At 37.7% G+C, this 25,496-nt stretch overlaps 1 protein-coding gene across 1 annotated transcript in view; it reads right to left on the bottom strand.

Moving 5' to 3' along the window:
* ABCB5 (ATP binding cassette subfamily B member 5) overlaps positions 1 to 25,496 on the bottom strand; it is a 116,543-nt gene that overhangs the window by 54,176 nt on the left and 36,871 nt on the right. The window contains exons 13-15 of the mRNA XM_078441464.2: positions 23,755 to 23,925; positions 7,910 to 8,071; positions 4,235 to 4,375 (exon numbers count right to left, since the gene is read on the bottom strand). Of these exons, the coding sequence (XP_078297590.2) occupies positions 4,235 to 4,375; positions 7,910 to 8,071; positions 23,755 to 23,925 (474 nt within the window). The remainder of the gene's footprint in view (positions 1 to 4,234; positions 4,376 to 7,909; positions 8,072 to 23,754; positions 23,926 to 25,496) is intronic.

Here is a 25,496-nt window from a genome sequence, read left to right as displayed (position 1 = left end):
ATTATAGTGACTCAACACTTCCATACATCACCTGGTGCTCATCATGACAAGTGCACGCCTTAATCCCCATCACCTATTTAATCCACCTCCCATCCATCTCCTGTCTGGTAACCATCACTTTGTTCTCTATAGTTAAGAGTCTGTTTTTTGGTTTGCCTTTCTTTATCTTGCTTTCCTTCCCCCCCCCCCCTTTACTCATTTGTTTTGTTTCTTAAATCATACGGGAATTTGTCTTTCTCTGACTTATTTTACTTGGCATAATAGTCTCTAGCTCCATCCATGACATTGCAAAAGGCAGATTGCATTCTTTTTTTATAGATGAGTCATATTCCATTGTATGTATATGTATGTATTCATAGTAGTATTCATTTACTAATGTACAATTGTAGTGTTTTCATAAATTGGCAATTGTAGACAATGCAGCTATAAACACTGGGGTGCATATATTCCTTTGAATTAGTATTTTTGTATTCCTTGGGTAAATACCCAGTAGTACAATTGCTGGATTATAGGGTACATTTTAATTATGTTTGGTATCATTTTCATTCAGCTCAAAATACTTTGGAATTTCTCTTTTGATTTCTTCTTTGATCCATGCATTATTTAGAAGTGAGTTGCTTAGCTTCCAAATATTTCAAGATTTCCAGGCCACTTCTGTGCTTGATCCCTTCTCTTCTCTTCTCTCTTCTCTTCTCTCTTCTCTTCTCTTCTCTTCAGATTTTACTTTTAAGTAATGTCTACATCCAAAGTGGAGCCTGAACCTACAATTCCAAGATCAAGAGTCGCATGCTCTACCAACTGAGCCAGCCAGGTGTCCCTCTGCTCTTGATTTCTGATATAATTCCACTTTGGTGAAGTAATATACATTGCATTACTTGAATTTTTAAAAACATATTGAGACCTGTGTTATGGCTTAGAATATGGTCTGTCTTGATAAATGTTTCAGACGCATTTGAGAAGAATGTGTATTCTTCTGTTGATAGGTGGAGTCTTCCATAAATGTCTATTAGTTCAAGCTGGTTGAGAGTGCTATTAAAGTCATCTATACCCCTGCTGAATTTTAGTCTACTTGTTTCATCAATATTTAAGAGAAGTATTGAAATCTCTGATAAAACTGTAAATTTTTATTCTCTTTTTGGTTCTTTTATATATTGATCCTTTAATATAATTATGAAAAAAAACCCTCTTTATCCCTGGTAATATTTTATTGCTTTGAAATATACTTTGACAACTATTAACATCACAGTCTATCTTGAAGTACTATTACATACCACTTAGGAGCCTTAAAATAGAATATTTCCATTTCTCCCTCCTAGTCTTTTGGATACTGTTTTTACAAATTTTTACTTATACTTCTGTAATAAACCCTATACTGCAATGTTATTTTTTTCTTAAAAAAGTAAATTATTTTTGAAATACACTTACAAAAGTATTATTGGGGTGCCTGGCTGGCTCATTCAGTAAAGGATGTGACCTTTTTTTAAGTTTATTTATTTTGAGAGACAGTGCGTGTGCATGCATGCAAGTGGGGGAGGGACAGAGAGAGAGGGAGAGAGAGGATCCCAAGCAGGTCTGCACTGTCTGCACAGAGCCAATGCAGGGCTCTGTCCCACAAACCATGAGATTATGACCTGAGCCGAAATCAAGAGTTGGACGCTTAACCGACTGAGCCACCCAGGTGCCCCAAGCATGTGACTCTTGAACTCAGGGTCATGAATTCAAGTCTCATGTTGGGCATGGAGACTACTTAAAAAAATTATTAATCATTGTTAACTAACTACTCCTGACCCTTTGTAAGCCTTTGTGAAAGGACTGTTCTCTTTCCTCCTTTCCCGCACATCTTTCCTCTGCCGTTGGCAGTTTTCTTAATGTGCTGATCAGTACTCAGATGAAGACTCAGTGGAGAACCTATGAAGATCTCTGGAACTCTGAGAAACTCTCTTCTTTTAGTTCTTTGTTCTAAGGATGCTGCCTAATTTGGCTTCCTGGGCTCTGCATGGGTTTCCCCTTCTAGCTCTGAGGCTTGGAAACTATCCAGGCAGTAACCTGGATCAGTGATAAGATTTATTTCATTTGTTTCTTCTTCCTCAGGGATCACCACGTCCAATGTTAGAAAATTGTTCCACATGTTTTGTTCTGTTTCTTAGGTGTTTCAAGCAGAAAGGTAAACCCAGTTCCTGTTAACCTATCTTGGCTGAAAGCAGAAATCTCTAATTTCATCTGGTTTTCATAGCATTTGACACAAATGATCTCTTCCTCTTTTGTGACACTTTCCTTTGTTGGCTTCTATGATACCATACCCTCCTGGCTTTCTTTTTATTTTCTAGCCATTCTCTAGATTCCTTTGTTGGCGACTGCTTTTCTACCTGAATTTAAATTTTGCTGGGTCCTGCTTCTCAATATCCTGTCCTAGTTGCTTCTCCATCTATAATTTATTTCTAATTAGACAGCTTTAATCAGGTCCATCAGGTCTATTACTTAACCACTGTCATCTCTTCCCTGCCTTGTTCTCCCTGATCCCACTCTGGTTCCCAAACACCATTCTCCACACAGCAGCCAAATCAAACAGATTGGTTCATGCACTTTTCTGAATAAGACCCTCTCATGCAACAGTTCTTAACCTGCTTTGTGTCAGGGACTCCTCTGGAAGACTGATGAAATCTGAGGACTCCTTACCAGAAGGATTTATAACAATGTGCTAAATAACCCATGGGTCTCAAAGAAAACCAATAAATTGAAATATAGTATTCAAAATATTTAACAAAAAATTCAAAGTTGTGACACAGTTATGGTTGTGTTTCATTATTAGCATATTAAATAACAAGATATAATAGTGATGAGTGTAAAGATATTCTAACATGTCTATAACAACTGTAATGAGATATCAAAATTTCTGTGATTTTCATTGGTGATGTTATAGGCCCTGGTCATAATACTGTAGTTTGTTGTTCATATTCATAATTAAATTAATTTCTCATCAAGGATAGGTGGGAAAAAAGTTATGATATTTTTTCTAATTCAGGTTAATTGCCTCTGAATTCTGTCCAGATTTTCCCTGTGGGTCACGGACCACTGGTTAAAAACCTCTGATGGCTTTCTGACAGAGTAAGGAAAGAATCTAAAAGACAAGATCAAAATCTTACTATGGTCTACAAGGTGCTGCCTGATCCAGCCCCTGAGTATCTCACACAACTCTTTGCTCCTTAGTCACTGTGACCCCAACTCCAGGCCCTTATATTAGCTGTTCCCCCTATTTAAAATAATACCACCTCTGTCCTGGCTACTGATTTATTACCTTTTGGGTCCAAATGCACCCTTTTGCCTGATAAATATTTTTCCTTTATCAGATAGTAAGATGTCAAGCTGTGTCAGTTGAGGGTACTGGAAAAACACCACAGGGGGGAGTTTTTCTTTATGGTGGCTTACTGGGAAGGCTCCTGCAGGATGAGTTTTTCTCTCTGCTACTCTCCTTGCACAGTTTTTTTCAGAGTTAATTGAGTGCAGTTTTCTCGTGTGTTTGGCCACCAAGTGCTTTGTCCAGCTCTTGGCTTGGCCAGGAGAGGCCTAACCATGGGACCCAGATAGCACTGGCCTGTGATTCAGCCAGGTCACTAACACATGCACCTTACTACACATGGGGCTGTACTTGACTCTTGCATAGGGCAACCTGTCCAGTTCCTGGTTCTAACAGTGCCCTGTAGCTTCTCCTGGCACCTAGGGGTTCTGGCATGCCACAGGACAGATTTCCAGCAAACCCCACCAGTGAGGTATCTTATCAACTTCTCTGCCATCCAGTGAACAAAAGTTGTGCCCTTTGAAGTGAGGCATGAATCTCAACCTTGGCTGGGGAAGAATCAGGGCTCTTCTTTGGGTCTCTATTTCAACCTCACTAGTGGTTGCTACTTTTGTCTGCTACCTCTGCATTCTTTAGAATTCTCTTAATTTTCACTAGCCAAATACTGCTACGTCTAAAGGAACTAGAAAAAGAAGGGCAAAGCCCATTCTTAAGAGATTTCTTGCCTCCAAAATGACCTGTGACATAAATGCAGTCTTATTTGAGGACCTCTTTCTTAGAGCATTACTGTAATACTACAGTGAAGTTTGGGAAAGATTTGCTTTATACACTTAGTGCTAAAGTAATATTTTATCATATATTCTAAATATTATAAGAATTAAATGAAAATTAATTGGAGAACATGTGGGTAAAACTTGTTGATATTTGTTAAACCATTACCTCTTTATATTGGATGGATTCCTCAGACTTGCCAGTAAAGTCTGAGTTGATGTTACTCATAGAGCACAGAGAAACTGAGTTGGTATTTTTTTCAGTAGAATATGCCATTGGTCCCATCTGTTCATCAGCTTTTTTAATATCCTTAAATGAAGAATATACATGTCACCATTAGAATAATGCCTTCAAAATTCAAAAGAATTTTATTAAGCATCCCTCTAAAACTGTATTGCATCTGATACTGAAAGTGATATATTCTTGTGCAGTTCTTGCTGAAGTTTTCAGGCTTGATAGAGGACTAGTAAGTCCAACTTATACTAAAAATGTTAGTGGGTGACAATAGCTTATTGTGCTTTCTTTTCCAAAGACCTGTATAATTAACTGGAGAGAACAATGCCTTAGTTGAAAACAACTATTCCACTAGAAGGGACAGATTTTAGTAAAAAGAACTTTGTGAGGGAGAAGACTTCAAAGATACTCTTTCTGATTCCTTATTCCTAGCCTTTCATGAAACTTATAAATTTATAACATATAGCTAGGCACTTAAATGTGATGCTGGCTCTAGGCTTGAGAGAAATGTCAGGAGACAATAACACTTGCTAGGCCTGCAACTGCTGCCCCTTCTAAACTGATTGGAAAGCAACTCAATGGGCCAGCTCCTAGAGAATAAGAAATCGCAGAGACATCAAGTTAACTTTAAAGACACTGTTTAAATGATAGGGCAAGGAGGAAGTTCTAAACCAGACTGCTCTAAGTCTAGTTTTTGGGCTTTTTGGCTACTCAGAGAAATGAGATCAGATTTAGTGAAATAAAGAAAAACTACACGTTCTCTGCTCAACTGAATATGGTGTGAGTAAATTTGTGACTTCCCCACGAAGAGATGAAGAGGGAGACAAGACAGAAATGAGGAGCCCAGTTTGGATGACGGTGTCCCAGACCAGGTTGGAGCAGAGACAGACAGCCTTAGGTGGATTTAGGTGCAAAAGAGCATATGCATATGGAAGGCTTTCCAGACACTGTGCTTCTTTGACAAGCTTAACAACTGTTAATCAGTCATTTCAAAGTATGGTAAGCTTTAACCAGCTTTATAGTATCTTAACATCTTTAATCAGACATTCTTTTATACTATCACTTTATTTATTTATTTATTTTTCTATAAATTTCTCTACCAAGAAAGAAATCATTTACTTGGATTTTTTCAGGAGCTATTTATTTTGTGGCAGGCTTAAAATGAAATTTTGACCTCTTCTCATAATAAATTTTTCTAAGAAGGTGTTTAACAGGTCAAAGGCAATTTCTTTTCCTGAGAAGACTGCTAGACAAAATACTTATGATAGGAAGTTTTGGTATGTATCTATCTACCAGTTTTTATTTCATTTCATGTGAAAAAATCACTAAAGGAATATGTCTGTAAGTAATCATATATGTTTAAGATAAATAATTACAGCATTACTCTTCCTGGTTTGAACTTTTCTAAAAAGTTTGATTGGATAATACTAGCAATAGTAATATAATAAAATTTAGTATGACAACAATAACTCTAAATACTTTACATGAATGACTCATTTAATACTTACAGTAATTCATAAATAAGTTACTTTTATTTTCTCCATGTTAAAGATTAGAAAACTGAGGCACAGGGAATTTAAATAATTTACCTAAGGGCCTAAAACTATTAAGTGGCATAGTCAGAATTTCAAATTATGGTGTCTCCAGAGCTCATAACCCTAACCACTGCTATGCTGCTTCTTGTGATTGATTCTCTTAACAACAGTAACTTTACAACACTTTTGAGCATCATGAATTCTAACAAACTGATTCATTTGGACATTACAGGTATAGTGGCAAATAAGCACTTTCAGAGTTTCAGAAATGCGTTACTGTTTAGGTAGATACCACACATGTTATGTTTGCTATGCAGTACCCAGAATATTGTAGTTGTTCACTGAGTATTAAAAATGGTATTGTTTTATCAGAATGAATCTTATTTTTGGTAATCAGAGACTACTAATCCATTTTGAATAAGGTGTTTTAAATACTTATACATTTATACCACAAACATTCAATTTTTGTTTTCCTTACATTGTGAAACTCTTTAACATAAGACCTAATAATGGAGTTTTAGTTTAGTTATAATGAAAAATAAAGGCACGTTACTTCAAAGAAAGATACGAGTGTAGTAGTTTTAAAAAACATCAAAATAGGGTTAATTTAACCATAGCTATTTGCTTTTATTGGTATCCTTATTAGTTTGAAAATATGGAACTTAATAATTTCATAAGTTATCAGGTCTACTCTGGAATGAAAATCATACAGATTCAACTGTCATATAATGGCTAATTTTATTTTTAAAGAAAAATATGGCCTAATATGAAATAAAATTGAAACTGGCAGGTTTTGAATCTATATAAGATTACATTTTCAAACTTTTTTTTTTTTTTTTACTCTGACTGCTTTATAGAAGGTGTTTAAAAATAATTCATTCTAGCATTGTGGAGAAAGCTAGGGTTCAGAATGTGAAGTTTTAAGTGTGAGGAGGACACGGAGGCTCATAACTTTCTAAATTTCATAATTTGTGAAATAACATTTTTAATTAAGTTTTCCATTGTAATTCCAGTACAGTTAACATACAGTGTTATATTAGTTCCACGCATACAATATAGTGATTCAACAATTCCATACATCTTGACCTACGTACTGACCTATTTTCACTGAGCATTACACTCTCTAGCTCTGTTCATGTCATTTCAAATGGTAAGATTTCATAATTTTTTATGGCTGAATAATATTCCACTGTATATATACACCACATCTTCTCTACCCATTTATCAATCAAAGGACACTTGGGCTATTTCTATAATTTGGCTATTGTAAATAAAGTTGCAATAAATACAGGGGTGCATGTATCCCTTTGAATTAGTGTTTTTGTATTTTTTGGGTGAATACCAAGTAGTGCAACTACTGGATAATAGGACAGTTTTACTTTCAACTTTTTGAGGACGCTCTATTCTGTTTTCCACAGTGGCTTCATCAGTTTACATTCCCACCAATAATGCATGAGGGTTTTTCTTCACACCCTCACTAACACTTGTTGTTTCTTTTTTCTTTTCTTTTTTTTATTTATTTTGAGAGAAAGAAAGAGAGAAAGAGAGTGCATGTGCAGGTGTGGGGCAGAGAGAGAGAGGGCTCTCAGTGTAGAGTCCGATGTGGGGCTCGACCCCATGTACCATGAGACCATGACCTGAGCCAAAATCTGGAGTTGGATGCTTAACCAAGTGAGCCATACAGGCATCCATTTCTTGTGTTTTTGATTTTCACCATTTTGATAGGTGTGAGGTGATATCTCACTGTAGTTTTGATTTGAATTTCCCTGATGATGAGTGATGTTGAGCATTTTTTCATGTTGGTCATCTGGATGTCTTCTTTGGAAGCCTGTTTGCAGTGTGCCTGGCAAATATTAGGTGCTAGGTTCCCATTAATTCTTTAATTTTCATCATATTATCTAGCAAAATGCTGGGGATATTAGTCACATTGCATTTATTCACAGAGGAATTATAAATAAGCCTTGGTTGCTTTGTGAAATCTAAGATTATGATTCAGGACCTCTGTGGTATGATCTCTGAAAGGTTAAAAAAAAAACAACCCTGCTAACATAGCATTATGTTACATAAACATTACCTGTGACATTACAAGCGAATAATATAGACCTTGTTTTGTCATTAATTCAGCATGTATTCCTTTTTCTGCCACCATCCCATCTTTTATGGTCACAATCAGATCTGCACTTCGAATAGTGGAAAGTCGGTGTGCTATGACAATTGTAGTTCGACCTTTGCTTGCCTACAAAACAGTAAGTATAGAAAACAAATATGAAATTAATAGAAATAACAAACTTTGCAATATTCAAAAAAGCTTGTTATTTTAAATATTAAGGAATCCTTGAATCTAGAAATTTGGACTTAAATGGATTAGGAAGACCAATAAAAATAATTTGGTAATTTAAAATGTAAACATACTCCTATCATAAGATCCATCCATTTAAATCCCAGATATTTATTCAAGAGAAATAAAAGTGCATGTCCACAGAAAGGCTTACATATGAATGTTCAGAGCAACCTTATGTGTAATATCCCAAAACTACAAACAAACTTAATAACTTAAATGGGCATCGATACCAATAAGCTCAAACAGGGGTACAACCATACAATGGAATACTATTTACCAATAAAAAGGAACTACTGATACATTCCACAATAAGGACAGGTCTGAAAACAAGTATGCTGAGTGCAAGAAGTCAGAGAGTATAGAATACATAATGTATGATTCTATATACACAAAGTTCTAGAAAATACATACTAATTTATACTGGCAGTAAACAAACCAGGGGTGGTCAAGAGCCAGGCAGAAGAAAGAGGGTTGGGATGGAGTATTTACAAAACGCATGTAAAAGTTTTGAGGAATGATTGGTTGGCTATGTTGATTGTGGTGGTTTCACAGGTGTACATTTATGCCCAAACTTTTCTAAGTGTATACTTTTATATGTGCAGTGTAAGTCAATTAAACCTCAAAAAAAGCTGTTAGGAAAAAGAATCTCAAACAAAAGAACCAGCTTATTTATACCACCCAAGGTGGCCATTCTTGAAGTTCTGTAAGAATCCTGAATGGGACTGAGGCATTTTAATGAAGGTTATGCAAATGTAATGATAAAGTAGATTGAGGAGCAACTAACTATTGTAGGTAGAAAGATTTATTTTTCTTAATTTTGGCAAAGTCTGATGAAGCACACATAATTATATTGTTAATTGGCAATTACTAGAATATGTGAGTTTCTCTAGGTGATATTTATGTGATATAGTCTGAAGAAGACAAGTCTAAACACTAAAATGCGTAGTGCTCCCTTTATTTTTCATAGTGCAAATATAGACTTCTTTTCCTTCCAAGATTTTATTTAAATTTGTTAGTTAACACATAGTGTAGTATTGGTTTCAGGAGTAGAATTTAGTTATTCCAAACCTATATATAACACCCAGGACTCATCACAACAAGTGCCCTCCTTAATGCCCATCACCCATTTAGCCCATTCCAATAAACAGTGGAGCTCATGCATCCCTTCAAATCAGTATTTCTGTATCCTTTGGGTAAATACCTAGTAGTGCAATTGTGGGGGTAGTCCTATTTTTAACTTTTTTGAGGAAATCTCCATACTGTTTTCCAGAATAGCTGCACCAGTTTGCATTCCCATCAACAGCGTAAGAGAATTACCCTTTCTCTGCATCTTTGCCAACACCTGTTATTTCCTGTGTTGTTAATTTTAGCTATTCTGACAGATGTGAGGTGATATCTCATTGTGGTTTTGATTTGCATTTCCCTGATGATGAGTGATGTTGAGCATTTTTTCATGTGTCTGTTAGCCATTTGTATATCTTCTTTAGACAAATGTCTGTTCATGTCTTCTGCCCATTTCTTAACTGGATTACTTTTTTTTTTTTTTTTTTTTAACGTTTATTTATTTTTGGGACAGAGAGAGACAGAGCATGAATGGGGGAGGGGCAGAGAGAGAGGGAGACACAGAATCGGAAGCAGGCTCCAGGCTCTGAGCCATCAGCCCAGAGCCTGACGCGGGGCTTGAACTCACGGACCGCGAGATCGTGACCTGAGCTGAAGTCGGACGCTTAACCGACGGAGCCACCCAGGCGCCCCGGATTACTTATTTTTTTGATGTTGAGTTTGATAAGTTCTTTATAGATTTTGAATACTAGCTCTTTAACCAATATGTCATTTGCAAATATCTTTTCCCATTCTGTTGGTTGCCTTTTAGTTTTGTTGATTGTTTCCTTTGCTGTGCAGAAGCTTTTTATCTTGGTGAAGTCCCAATAGTTCATTTTTGCTTTTGTTTCCCTTGCCTCCAGAGATGTGTCTAGTAAGAAGTTGCTGCAGCTGAGGTTAAAGAGGTTGTTGCCTGTGTTCTTCTCTAGGATTCTGATGGTTTCCTGTCTCACATTTAGGTTTTTCACCCATTTTGAATATATTTTTGTGTATGGTGTAAGAAAGTGGTCCTATATAAACATGGGTGAATGATAATTGGGAAGAGAGTTTTTATTGTTTGTTTTTTGTTTTCCTCAGTCTATTATTTTTATGTGGGAATTCTAAGTCTTGCTTATGAATGGTATAATATAATAGGCAAATTTTTTTTGTTTTATTTTTTATTAAAAATTTTTTTCAGTTTATTTATTTTGAGAGAGACAGAGGCAGCACACATGCATGTGAGTAGGGGAAGGGCAGAAAGAGTGGGAGAGAGAGAGAGAGAGAGAGAATATGAGAATCCCCAGCAGGCTCTGCACTATCAGCACAGAGCCTAATGTGGGGCTCAAACTCGTGAACCATGAGATCATGACCTGAGCCAAAACCAAGAATCAGACGCTTAACCAACTGAGCCATCCAGGCACCCCTAGTTTAGTTTTTTAAAATCAACTTTATTTTAGGATGGTTTCAATTTAGGGAAAATTTGCAAAGATACTACGGTATTCATGTACCCTGCACACAGTATCCCCCAGTGTCAATATCTGACATTTCTATGGTGCATTTTTTACAACAAATGAACCAGTATCAATATCTTATCAACTAAATTCTATACTTTATTCATATTTCCTTAATATTTACCTATTATCTTTTTTCTGCTCCCAGATCCCCTTCAAAATACATTGCCATTTAGGCATCATGTCTCCTCAGGCTCCTCTAGTTGTGACAATTTCTCAGATATTCCTTATTTTGTACAAACTTGGTATTTGAGGAATACCAGTCAGATACTCTGTAAAATGTCTCTCAATTTGCATTTGTCTGATGTGCCTAAGTTTTAGAGGTAAGACATTCAGACTATACTAATCCCACTTTTCTCATTTCAACTTCAAGTCTGAATTGTATTCTGGATCTTGGAGACCTGAGACTTGCCTACAGCACCTTAAAGGGGAATGAATGTAAGAATGCTGTTGTTGAGTGGGCATTCATTAGCACTACCAGTGCAAAGGTGAAAACACTCAAGACACCCAGGTTCCTGACCCATATCTCTCTCATTTATTCAATTACATTTCCTTGAGGTGACAAATGTTATTTCTTAAAAGCAACCAGATCTCAAAACTTACTGATGAAGCTATAAGATGTTACCAATTAGCTCAATGATTTCACAATACTATTAAATATTTCTCATAGCAAATTCATATGTATGAAATTTACTTAAAAATATAAAAGGGCACATATAACACATATACTCTAAGGAGAATGTAGGACAGAAGGAGTTGTAAAATCAAACAATGCGGAGACTGCAATTAGAAAAGGTTTGAGAAGAGTATGCAGTCTCGTGACATAATCAGAATTATAAGGTTTCTTGAAGCAGGTTGTATTGTTCTAGACCTTCTTTTCTTCATGGGAGACTCACTTTGCAGGCATTTTTACAGACCTATCTACTAATATTTCTTCACTTCTTCGGCATTACTTATGGAACAAGTTTACTTATTTTGCAAAAGTTCATGCTGTTGTCTGACATCTGAAAACAGACTGTAAGGGATGACATTTCTGCAGCTGTGCCTCAGTGAGCACTGATGTTCCCTCAGACTGGAATGGCCTGCACTTACTCATCTCTACCATCTTTACTCTGCTAAGCTCATGGTCTAAACTCTAAACATTTGATTAACTTATTATAGAATGATTAATGTTTGAATGTATCAAATAAATCACATTGCCAATTAGAAAAATCGGTATATAGAAGGTTTTCTTATTTTGGGGGAGGACAAGGCTTAGGAATAATTTAGATTTACAGAAACCACTCTTGTCTTGAGGGGAAGATGGCAGTGTAGGAAGACTCTGAGCTCACTGCGTCCTGCTGATCACTTGGATTCCACCTACACCTGCCTAAATAACCCAGAGAACCGCCAGAAGACTAGCAGAATGGAGTCTCCGGAGCCAAGTGCAGATGAGAGATCCACGCAAGAGGGTAGGAAGGGCAGCGATGCGGTGCCTGGCGGGAGGGAGCCAGGGCGGAGGGGCGGCCCGCCGGCCAAGCAGAGCCCCTGAGTCTGGCTTGCAAAAGCGGAGGGGCCGGACGGAGTGTGTTCCGACAGCAAGCGGGACTTAACATCTGGAAGGTTATAAACTAACAGCTCTGCTCAGAGAATGGGAGGGCTGGAGGACAACCGGAGGGAGAGTTGTTGAGCCCCAGAGGACAGAGCGCAGCTTGGCGGGGAACAAAGGCACTCGCCAGCGCCATCTCCCTCGCCAATCCCCCAGCCAAAATCCCAAAGGGAACCAGTTCCTGCCAGGGAACTTGCTTGCTCCGAGCAAACACCCAACGCTGTGCTTCTGCGGATCCATCCCTCCGGCGGGTCTGACTCCCTCTCGGTGCCACGGGGCCCCTCCCGAAGCGGATCACTGAAGGAAAAGCGAGCTGAGCCTGCCCTTCCTGCCCCTGTGCACCTTGCCGATCCACCCCAGCTAATACGCCAGATCCCCAGAACCACAAGCCTGGCAGTGTGCAAGTAGCCCAGATGGGCCACGCCACCCCACAGTGAATCCCGCCCCCAGGAGAGGGGAAGATAAGGTACACACCAGTCTGACTATGGCCCCAGGGGTGGGCTGGGGGCAGACATCAGGTCTGACTGCGGCCCCGCCCACCAACTCCAGTTATACACCACAGCACAGGGGAAGTGCCCTGCAGGTCCGCACCACTCCAGGGACTATCCAAAATGACCAAACGGAAGAATTCCCCTCAGAAGAATCTCCAGGAAATAACAACCGCTAATGAACCGATCAAAAACGATTTAAACAATATAACAGAAAGTGAATTTAGAATAATAGTCATAAAATTAATCGCTGGGCTTGAAAACAGTATAAAGGACAGCAGAGAATCTATTGCTACAGAGATCAAGGGACTAAGGAACAGCCAGGAGGAGCTAAAAAATGCTATCAATGAGCTGCAAAATAAAATGGAGACAGCCACGGTTCGGATTGAAGAGGCAGAGGAGAGAACAGGTGAACTAGAAGATAAAATTATGGAAAAAGAAGAAGCTGAGAAAAAGATAAAAAAATCCAGGAGTATCAGGGGAAAATTAGAGAACTAAGTGATGCACTAAAGAGAAATAATATACACATAATTGGTATTCCAGATGAGGAAGAGAGAGGGAAAGGGGCTGAAGGGGTACTTGAAGAAATAATGGCTGAGAACTTCCCTGATCTGGGGAAGGAAAAAGGCATTGGAATCCAAGAGGCACAGAAAACTCCCTTCAGACGTAACTTGAATCGATCTTCTGCACGACATATCATAGTGAAACTGGCAAAATACAAGGATAAAGAGAAAATTCTGAAAGCAGCTAGAGATTAACGTGCTCTAACATATAAAGGGAGACCTATAAGACTCGTGACCAATCTCTACCGAAACTTGGCAGGCCAGAAAGGAATGACAGGAGATCTTCAATGTGATGAACAGAAAAAAAAAAAATATGCAGCCGAGAATCCTTTACCCAGCAAGTTTGTCATTTAGAATAGAAGGAGAGATAAAGGTCTTCCCAAACAAATAAAAACTGAAGGAATTTGTCACCACTAAACCAGCCCTACAAGAGATCCTAAGGGGGATCCTGTGAGACAAAGTACCAGAGACATCGCTACAAGCATGAAACCTATGGACATCACAATGACTCTAAACCCATATCTTTCTATAATAACACTGAATGTAAATGGACTAAATGCGCCAACCAAAAGACATAGGGTATCAGAATGGATAAAAAAACAAGACCCATCTATTTGCAGTCTACAGGAGACTCATTTTAGACCTGAGGACACCTTCAGGTTGAGAGTGAGGGGATGGAGAACTATTTATCATGTTACTGGAAGTCAAAAGAAAGCTGGGGTAGCCATACTTATATCAGACAAACTAGACTTTAAATTAAAGGCTGTAACAAGAGATGAAGAAGGGCATTATATAATAATTACAGGGTCTATCCATCAGGAAGAGCTAACAATTATAAATGTCTATGCGCCGAATACAGGAGCCCCCAAATATATAAAACAATTACTCACAAACATAAGCAACCTTATTGATAAGAATGTGGTCATTGCAGGGGACTTTAACACCCCACTTACAGAAATGGATAGATCATCTAGACACACGGTCAGTAAAGAAACAAGGGCCCTGAATGATACATTGGATCAGATGGACTTGACAGATATATTTAGAATTCTGCATCCCAAAGCAACAGAATATACTTTCTTCTCGAGTGGACATGGAACATTCTCCAAGATAGATCACAAAACAGCCCTTCATAAGTATACAAGAATTGAAATCATACCATGCATACTTTCAGACCACAATGCTATGAAGCTTGAAATCAACCACAGGAAAAAGTCTGGAAAACCTCCAAAAGCATGGAGGTTAAAGAACACCCTACTAAAGAATGAATGGGTCAACCAGGCAATTAGAGAAGAAATTAAAAAATATATGGAAACAAATGAAAATGAAAATACAACAATCCAAACGCTTTGGGATGCAGCGAAGGCAGTCCTGAGAGGAAAATACATCGCAATCCAGGCCTATCTCAAGAAACAAGAAAAATCCCAAATACAAAATCTAACAGCACACCTAAAGGAAATAGAAGCAGAACAGCAAAGGCAGCCTAAACCCAGCAGAAGAAGAGAAATAATAAAGATCAGAGCAGAAATAAACAATATAGAATCTAAAAAAACTGTAGAGCAGATCAACGAAACCAAGAGTTGGTTTTTTGAAAAAATAAACAAAATTGATAAACCTCTAGCCAGGCTTCTCAAAAAGAAAAGGGAGATGACCCAAATAGATAAAATCATGAATGAAAATGGAATTATTACAACCAATCCCTCAGAGATACAAGCAAATATTAGGGAATACTATGAAAAATTATATGCCAACAAACTGGACAACCTGGAAGAAATGGACAAATTCCTAAACACCCACACACTTCCAAAACTCAATCAGGAGGAAATAGAAAGCTTGAACAGACCCATAACCAGCGAAGAAATTGAATCAGTTATCAAAAATCTCCCAACAAATAAGAGTCCAGGACCAGATGGCTTCCCAGGGGAGTTCTACCAGACGTTTAAAGCAGAGATAATACCTATCCTTCTCAAGGTATTCCAAAAAATAGAAAGGGAAGGAAAACTTCCAGACTCATTCTATGAAGCCAGTATTACTTTGATTCCTAAACCAGACAGAGACCCAGTAAAAAAAGGGAACTACAGGCCAATATCCCTGATGAATATGGATGCAAAAATTCTCAATAAGATACTAGCAAATCGAATTCAACAGCATATAAAAAGAATTATTCACCATGATCAAGTGGGATTCATTCCTGGGATGCAGGGCTGGTTCAACATTCACAAATCAATCAACGTGATAGATCACATTAATAAAAGAAAAGATAAGAACCATATGACCCTGTCAATCAATGCAGAAAAGGCCTTTGACAAAATCCAGCAAACTTTCTTAATAAAAACCCTCGAGAAAGTCGGGATAGAAGGAACATACTTAAAGATCATAAAAGCCATTTATGAAAAACTCACAGCTAACATCATCCTCAATGGGGAAAAACTGAGAGCTTTTTCCCTGAGATCAGGAACACGAAAGGGATGCCCACTCTCACCGCTGTTGTTTAACATAGTGTTGGAAGTTCTAGCATCAGCAATCAGACAACAAAAGGAAATCAAAGGCATCAAAATTGGCAAAGATGAAGTTAAGCTTTCACTTTTTGTAGATGACATGATACTATACATGGAAAATCCGATAGACTCCACCAAAAGTCTGCTAGAACTGATACATGAATTCAGCAAAGTTCCAGGGTACAAAATCAGTGTACCGAAATCAGTTGCATTCTTATATACTAATAATGAAGCAACACAAAGACAAATAAAGAAACTGTTCCCATTCACAATTGCACCAAGAAGCGTAAAATACCTAGGAATAAATCTAACCAAAGATGTAAAAGATCTGTATGCTGAAAACTATAGAAAGCTCATGAAGGAAATTGAAGAAGATATAAAGAAATGGAATAACATTCCGTGCTCATGGATTGGAAGAATAAATATTGTCAAAATGTCAATACTACCCAAAGCTATCTACACATTCAATGCAATCCCAATCAAAATTGCACCAACATTCTTCTCGAAACTAGAACAAGCAATCCTAAAATTCATATGGAACCACCAAAGGCCCCGAATAGCCAAAGTAATTTTGAAGAAGAAGACCAAAGCAGGAGGCATCACAATCCCAGACTTTAGCCTCTACTACAAAGCTGTCATCATCAAGACAGCATGGTATTGGCACAAAAACAGACACATAGACCAATGGAATAGAATAGAAACCCCAGAACTAGACCCACAAACGTATGGCCAACTCATCTTTGACAAAGCAGGAAAGAACATCCAATGGAAAAAAGACAGTCTCTTTAACAAATGGTGCTGGGAGAATTGGACAGCAACATGCAGAAGGTTGAAACTAGACCACTTTCTCACACCATTCACAAAAATAAACTCAAAATGCATAAAGGACCTGAATGTGAGACAGGAAACCATCAAAACCTTAGAGGAGAAAGCAGGAAAAGACCTCTCTGACCTCAGCCGTAGCAATTTCTTACCCGACACATCCCCAAAGGCAAGGGAGTTATAAGCAAAAATGAACTACTGGGGCCTTATGAAGATAAAAAGCTTCTGCACAGCAAAGGAAACAACCAACAAAACTAAAAGGCAACCAACGGAATGGGAAAAGATATTTGCAAATGACATATCGGACAAAGGGCTAGTATCCAAAATCTATAAAGAACTCACCAAATTCCACACCTGAAAAACAACCCAGTGAAGAAATGGGCAGAAAACATGAATAGACACTTCTCTAAAGAAGACATCTGGGTGGCCAACAGGCACATGAAAAGATGCTCAATGTCGCTCCTCATCAGGGAAATACAAATCAAAACCACACTCAGGTATCACCTCACGCCAGTCAGAGTGGCCAAAATGAACAAATCAGGAGACTATAGATGCTGGATAGGATGTGGAGAAACGGGAACCCTCTTGCACTGTTGGTGGGAATCCAATTGGTGCAGCCACTCTGGAAAGCAGTGTGGAGGTTCCTCAGAAAATTAAAGATAGACTTACCCTATGACCCAGCAATAGCACTGCTAGGAATTTACCCAAGGGATACAGGAGTGCTGATGCGTAGGGGCACTTGTACCCCAATGTTTATAGCAGCACTCTCAACAATAGCCAAATTATGGAAAGAGCCTAAATGTCCATCAACTGATGAATGGATAAAGAAATGGTGGTTTATATACACAATGGAGTACTACGTGCCAATGAGAAAGAATGAAATATGGCCCTTTGTAGCAACGTGGATGGAACTGGAGAGTGTTATGCTAAGTGAAACAAGCCATACAGAGAAAGACAGATACCATATGTTTTCACTCTTATGTGGATCCTGAGAAACTTAACAGAAACCCATGGGGGAGGGGAAGGAAAAAAAAAAGGAGGTTAGAGTGGGACAGAGCCAAAGCATAAGAGACTCTTAAAAACTGAGAACAAACTGAGGGTTGATGGGGGGTGGGAGGGAGGTGAGGGTGGGTGATGGGTATTGAGGAGGGCACCTTTTGCGATGAGCACTGGGTGTTGTATGGAAACCAATTTGACAATAAATTTCTTATATTGAAAAAAAAAAACCACCCTTGTATAATGGAAAAATATTTTACCATATGTTTGAGGCTTTTCTTGTCTTTTTTTTAAGACTCTGAAATTTCCTGCTAACTAATAATGATTTAAATCCATTCGTGAAAGAAAAACCCACTAGCTACAAATACAATAGGATCAAAATAAGTGGCTTAAGGGACAAAAGTGAGTCTATTACAAGCCTACGTGGGATCCTCAATTTCAGTGGGGTATGGTTTGAGTTTCTTTCCCAACGAGGCAATATGGTTTTAGAAAAAGGATAGTGTTTTTTTTTTTCTTTTAATTCTGGTAAAATATACATAACATGAGATTTATCATTCTAGTCATTTTAAGGGTAGGGTTCTCCTGGATCAGAGAGGCCAATTCCTTCTGTGTCACTATTATTTTATACTCAGACTTATATTGCTATTCTTTTTTTTTAGTGGTAAAATAATCATAACATAAACTTTTAACCAGTTTCAACCATTTTAAAGTGTACAATTTAGTGGCATTAAGTACATTCATATTTTTGTGTAATCATCACTACTATCTAACTCCAGAACTTTTTCTTCATCCTGTGCTGAAATTCTATACCACTCTGAACCATAACTTCCCATTTCCCCCTTTCCTTAGCCCCGGTAACATCCAATGTACTTTCTGTCTATGAATATGACTATTCTAGGTATCTCATATAAGTGTAATCACATAATATTTGTCCTTTTGCATCTGTCTTATTTTAGTTAGCATAATATCTCTAAGGTTTTCCATGTAGCACGTGTCAGAATTTCCTTCCTTTTTAATATTGAATACTATGACACTGTACACACACATAATGTGTTTATTTATCTGTCAAAGAACATTTGGGTTGTTTCTAACTTTTGGCTATTGTGAATGATGCTGCTGTGAACTCTAGTATACAAATATATGTTTGAGTTCCTTCTTGCAATTTTGTTTGGTATATACCCAGAAGTGGAATTGCTGGATTACGGTAATACTATCCTTAAGAAGAGGCTAGTTTTGAAGAATGATCCAGTTTCAGATTTAGCTTAAATCCCTAGCAGATGCATAATCTTGGGGAATATAGCATGGTGGTTATGTGAATGAGCTCAAGAAATGTGTCTGGGTCCACATCCTGGCTTCACTGTTGCCTAGCTGTTATTCGGCCTGTCTGTGCTTCAATGTGCAAATCTGTGTAATAGGAAAATAAGTGTTCTGATCTCACTGGGTTCGTATAAGGATTAGCTATTATCACCCATTTGTTCCTTTATTATGCCTACAATAATGACTCAAGAATGGCTTTAGAGGGGATCCATGAACCTCTCAATGTTTTAGGTAAATTTTTGTGTACAAGAGCATTTGTAGATTTTTCTGAAAAAGTTAGTGGTTTATTTTTCCCTTTCTTAGATTCTTAGATGGGGCCCTGATCCATCAAAGGGGGAGAAGCACTGCCCTAAAATAAATTAGTGGTCTATAATTTAACACCAAGCCTAACAAATGTGAGCTTGATTAGGCAGGCTTATAAAATGTTCCATGATGCTTTTAGGATGAGATAGTCTCTATGCTACCTTTGTTCTTCTGGCTAAATTCCAGCCAAGGAAATCCCCTTGCAGAAATTCCCTTTCTGTTCTCAACTATTATCATGTTGCTACACATGGTTTTGAAAAGAAAGAAAAAAAACCAAAAGAAAGAAAAAGAGAAAGGAAAAGAAAGAAGAAAAAATTGAATAAATCCCTAATTTCATATATAAAAAGTAAAATATTTAATTGTCATAGACGCACCAAAATGTGTAATAATTAACCTACCTTTGGATAACCACTTGTTTGGGCTTAACTTAATAAAGTAGCCCACAGCTTAATGCAGCATACCAATTTACTTATTGTTCAATTTTTCAAGTTATATAAGTATGTTAAGATCCTCTGAGGAAGATCAACGGGATGCATCATAGTGAGAAAGAGCAGTAATGATAAAGAAAAGCCCATGAAGCCTGCAACAAAGCAGCTCTATCTCTTTAAAGAATAAAACTGTGATGGAAACCCTTCCCTCATAATTAGCAAAGGGTCTTTTTAAAGGTTCTCCATTGATGTGGTGTAGCTGAACCTCCCTTAATAATAATTATGCCTAGATTAGCATACCACTTTTAACATCTCAGAGTGTTCACAGGCTTTGTCCCAAAGTCAGTGTGGGCTTCCTCTGCTTCCACAGGGGCCTACAGGTCTTTACTGCCATGCCTTCTGTACTGGGACAGAATAGAAACCTGCTGCATTGGCATGCTGGGTCCAAACCAGTAGCAGAGTGGTACCACATAGTCTGTGGCATAAATCTTTATCCACTGACACTTGATCCTCCTAAGGAATAAGATAAGTGAAGCAAAACTAGTTTGCAGTAAGTCTAACTTAAGAATTCCAGAAAAGAGAACTTTAGACCTTGGAACTATTCTGTATCAAACTCATCCCAAATGCATTTAACAAATGCTTACTGGCTGTCTAAGGACCAGGCCTCATTCTAGTGCTGGGGACACTGCAGTTAACCAATCAAAGCCTTTGCCACTAGTGAGTTTACATTCCAGTAGGGGAACAGAGACAATAAAATAAACAAATACATACACAGTATGAGAGCTGATAAGAAGTACTATGGCATGTTTAAGGAGCAGCAAATGTGGAGGAGAATGATGGGGTGTGAGGTTCCAGGAGCTTAGAGACTGATTCCATAGAACCTTGTCACTTACTGTAAAGATTTTTTTTTTAAGCTTATTTGTTTGTTTGTTTAGAGAGTGAGTGCGAGCACACTTGCATGCATGCAGGGCAGGGGCAGAGAGAGAATCCCAAGCAGGCTCCTGACGCAGACCCATGCAGGGCTCAATCTCACCATGAAATCCTGACCTGAGCTGAAATCAAGAGTTGGGCGCTTAACCCACTGAGCCACCTAGGTGCCTGGTAAGGAATTTGGTATTTACTTAGAGTGAAGAGTGAGTTAAAAAGCCACTGGAGGATCAGATTTACATTTTAGTGGCATCACTTGACTGATGTGATAAAAACAGATTGATTGGGCATGGGCTGAAGCAGGGAGTAACTGTTGCAATATTCCAAGTGAGGAGGGGAGCCTGGGGGGCTCAGTCAGTTGAGCGTCCAACTTTGGCTCAGGTCATGATCTCATGGTTCCTGAGTTTAAGCCCCGCATTGGGCTGACTGCTGTGCGCAGAGCCTGCTTCAGAAGCTCTGTGCCCTCTCTCTCTGTCCCTCCCTCTCTCATGCTCTCTCTCTCAAAAATAAATAAATGTTAAAAAAAAATCCAACTGAGGACAAGAGTGATAGTTCCCTTATGCTCATTTTAGTCAAAACCTACCTTCTGCTCCAGGAAACTACTAATTTGATTTCTTTTTAAAAATCACTATAGATTAGTTTTAGTGGTTCTAGAACTCAATATAAGTGGAAGACAATGGGGGTAATGGAGAGGAGGGGTGGGAAGGAACAAGTGAAGGCTGGGCATGGAGGGGGTGGATACAGCATTCACCAATAAGAAGAGATATATTTTATTGTTCCCTCTTTGTTCATTTTGTAGTTTGGAAGATATTTTGAGCTGGAACTGTTAACTGCTGTGGGTTAGGCCATATCATGCAGCAGGTCTGAGAGTTCTTAGACGAGCAGAAATGAGATGTGCTGTGTGCCCTACCCTCCTTAGGTAGGAACCTCTCCAAAGGTTTGATTCCACAATCGCCCTCTGTGTGGAATGTACAGAGGACTCTCAGGGCACTGGAGCTTTCATTGCCTGGCCTTTTTTGAACTCTCCTCTTTGCTATGAGTCACTTTCCAATAAACTGATGCATATATAATTAATTCTGTTTATTATGCTACTTGTCACCCCTTTGTTACCATTTACCTTCATCCCATAAAAGACCAGCAAAGCAAACTTAAAGCAGTTTCACACCTATATGTCTCTACAATGTCAATAATTCTCTCACCTTTAAAAAGTGAAAAATAATAAGAGTAAATACATTTTTAAAAACTTAAATTCCCTCATAATTCTGCCACACAACTGCTGGTATTTTCATATATGTTGTCTTCATTTTTGTGCACATGCACACCTATTATATATAATTGTAATCATAGTTTACAAACGATTTGTGTTCTTCTGTTTTTATCATGATACAGATTTAATTTTAACCATTAGTAAAAAGAAAACTTTTATTAGTTTATTATGTCACTAAGCAACTACTTTAAAAGTCTGAACAAGTTCTGATCACCTGAAGTGATTAACACATTGGTTGAAAAGATAATGGACACTTAGACTTTAACAACTCTGGAACCTATTACAATGTTTTTAAATATCTTATATATATGTCAATTGTATCTCAAGAAAATGAAAGAAAAATCTTATGTAAGTTAAAAGATGGTTGGTTATATTAAGTGTAATAATTTTTTGGTACATTCAAGCCCTAAGTAACTAAGCATCACCATTACCGAATACAATTTGAGTGCATTCTGTAGAGCCCAGTCCCAGTTACTAAATTTAAAAAAATGAAAAAGGCATCAGCCATACCCTTGAGGGAATCATTGTTTCTTTTCCACTAAAATTAACCAAACTGGTAAAGTATCTACAATAAACATGGACTTTCATATCACTTCCTTACTTTATGGAAATAAGAAATATCATGAACAACAGGTGGCACTCTCATTGTGGGATGAAAACAAGGGTAAAAACATATACAATTTAATTTGCAAGTTTATAATAGTAACTAACAGATTATTCAATAAGCAGTGGGCACTCTGGCTGCCAGTATCCATTTCTGGTTGCACAAAGTTAGTATTTAACAAGAAAAGTCTGTAATTTTCTTAGACACAAAAACACAACACGTTTTCAAACAAGTTCAAAGTAATTTGTGTCATTAAGCCTTCTGAAAGGTTTGAAGGCCATGACTGATTGACTGATTTTTTAAAGAGAGAGAAAGAGAGAGAAAGAGAGAGAGAGAGAGAATGTATGCAAGTGGAGCAGAGGGGCAGAGGGAGAAAGAGAGAGAATCTCAAGCAGGCTCCATGCTCAGTGCAGAGCCCAACACAGGGCTTGATCTCATGACCATGGGATCATGACCTGAGCCAAAATCAAGAGTTAGATGCTTAACCTACTGAGCCAGCCAGGCATCCCTGAAGGCCATGATTTAAAAGAGGCGTTGGCCATTGAAAAAAATATTCATGGTTTTTCATGTCACTGCCACCAACTACTGTCCCAAATGCAATGCAGTTTCATAAAGGACCATCACTGTATTGAAGTCCTGAAGCAAGTCAGTAGCATGCAGTAAGCAGGAGGTTAGTATGAAGTTAGAGGGCCAAGGGCTCTTACAGGAGAATGATTCAAGGGTAGGGCAAACCACACTGTATGCTTCCACCCTGGAGGTGAAATTAAGTTAAAATGATTACTTTGGGGTTGCCCTAAAGAGGAAAAGTGGTCAGAGAAGAGAATCCTACAGGTGTGTATGCAAGAGGCTAAGAATGGATGTGGTTATAACTGTGATAGTGGTAGTGGTATGGGGTTACTATGGGGAGGTGTAAAGTGTAGACCATTGGAAAGGAAGTATATATGGGATGACTGCGTGGATATCAGCCCTGTATGTTTTTAGCACCAACTATAGCATCTTCTTCTTTCATCCAAATCACTTCCTATAACTATCATGTATAAGTTTTTACAAGGGTGAACATTCTACATCAATACCTTAAAGAGGGCTCTGAACTCAAGAAATAATCCAGTGCAGAGCCATACTTTCTTGTATTTAAAAACAATGTTGAGCCAGGAATATGGAAATAAGAAATGATCTGCTCACTTACCTTCTCCAATGCAGCTTGAACAATTGATTCACTTTCTGTATCTAGGGCAGATGTAGCCTCATCTAAGATCAGGATCTTTGGGTTTCTAACTAAAGCTCGAGCAATTGCGATTCTCTGTTTCTGTCCTCCACTCATTTGTGCTCCTTTTTCTCCTACCAAGGTATTAAATTTCTAATGAAAAATAGGAAAGAGCACAGAAACAGAAGGCAGCATGATCAAATTATTAGAATAGGCAATGGCAGGCAATAACAGTTGTGTTTTAATACCACCTTAACCACTACTTCAGCCTGGCTGCTTTTGACCTTTGAGTTGTCCTTTGTGAAAACAAACAACTGTTGGAAAAAAAAAGAGTTCAATAAAGAGACGACCAAAGGAAAATTTGGCTAGGACTAAAAGAAATGAGAATGTATGATAGTCAAGGATTTTTAGGGAGATTAATAATATTTGAACCAATCTTGAAAGTTTTTAAAGACAATTTAAAATGTACCGGTATCTTTAAAAGAACTGCTGTAATACAAACACATTCTTAACTATCTGAAATGTTTAACAGCAATTTAATATATTATTCACAATTTCCTTCCTGGATATTCTGAAAAAAGGTATGAAAAGATTAATGCAAAACAAACTTCTCAAAATTTTTTTCAGTCTTGGGACACTTTTGGACCTTTTATTTCTTTTACTTTTTATTTTTTGGGATATACCTCTTTAACAAATGAGATATTTGAGGTTGGAGGTAATTTCTAGAACTAATGAAGCATAGTTGTAATATTGTATTGGGTTAGGTCCATGACCCAAAGCTCATTTCTTCAAGGATATAAATTTAAATAGTTTTCTAAACCTTTGATTTCTAGAGTTTGACCTTTACATTAAAAAAAAAAAAACACATGGGGCACCTGGGTGGCTCAGTCGCTAAGCCTCCAACTTCGGCTCAGGTCATGATCTCACGGTTCATGAGTTTGAGCCTTGCATTGGGCTCTGTGCTGACAGCTCAGAGCCTGGAGTCTGTTTCGGATTCTGTGTCTGCCTCTCTCTCTGGCCCTCCCCTGCTCGTGTTCTCTCTTTCTTTTTCTCTTTCTCTCTCAAAAATAAATAAACATTAAAAAAATTAAAAAAAAAAAAAGAATTGGTTTGTTGATATCCACAAAATAGCTTTCTGAGATTTTGATTGGAATTGCACTGAATCTATAGATCAAGTTGGGAAGAACTAACATTTGGCAATACTGAGTTTTTCTTTCCATGAACATGGAATAGCACTGCATTTTAAAAATTCTTCTTTGATTTCATTCTTAATATAGATCTTGTACATATTCTGTTAGATTTATACCTAAGTAATTCATTTTTTGGATGTTAATGTAAATGGCATTGTGCTTTTAATGTCAGATTCCACTTGTTCATTGCATATATATAGGAAAATGATTGATTTTTGTATATTAACTGTGTATCCTGGAGCTTTGCTATAATTGCAGTGGGTATTTTTTGGTCTGTCTTCTTTTACTTAGTATAATAGTTTTCAGATTCATTCATATTGTGTGTATCAGCAATTCACTCCTATTTATTTCTGAGTAGTGCTTCACACAGTGTGAATCTACCTTAAGCTACCAACTTCAGCAAAAACAAATAAAAACACAAAAAAACCAAAGAGCTCAGTTAATTCTGATTTTCAGTTAACAGTGAATACTTTTCTTAGTGCAGGTATATTTCATACAATATTTGGGATATACTTATGATAAAATTATTCATTG

Source organism: Panthera onca, chromosome A2 (genome assembly GCF_046562875.1).
Source record: "Panthera onca isolate mPanOnc1 chromosome A2, mPanOnc1 haplotype 2, whole genome shotgun sequence".
Classification (NCBI taxonomy): Eukaryota; Metazoa; Chordata; class Mammalia; order Carnivora; family Felidae; genus Panthera; species Panthera onca.
Note: the sequence above shows the minus strand (reverse complement) of the source record. Positions and strands in the feature narration are given on the sequence as shown.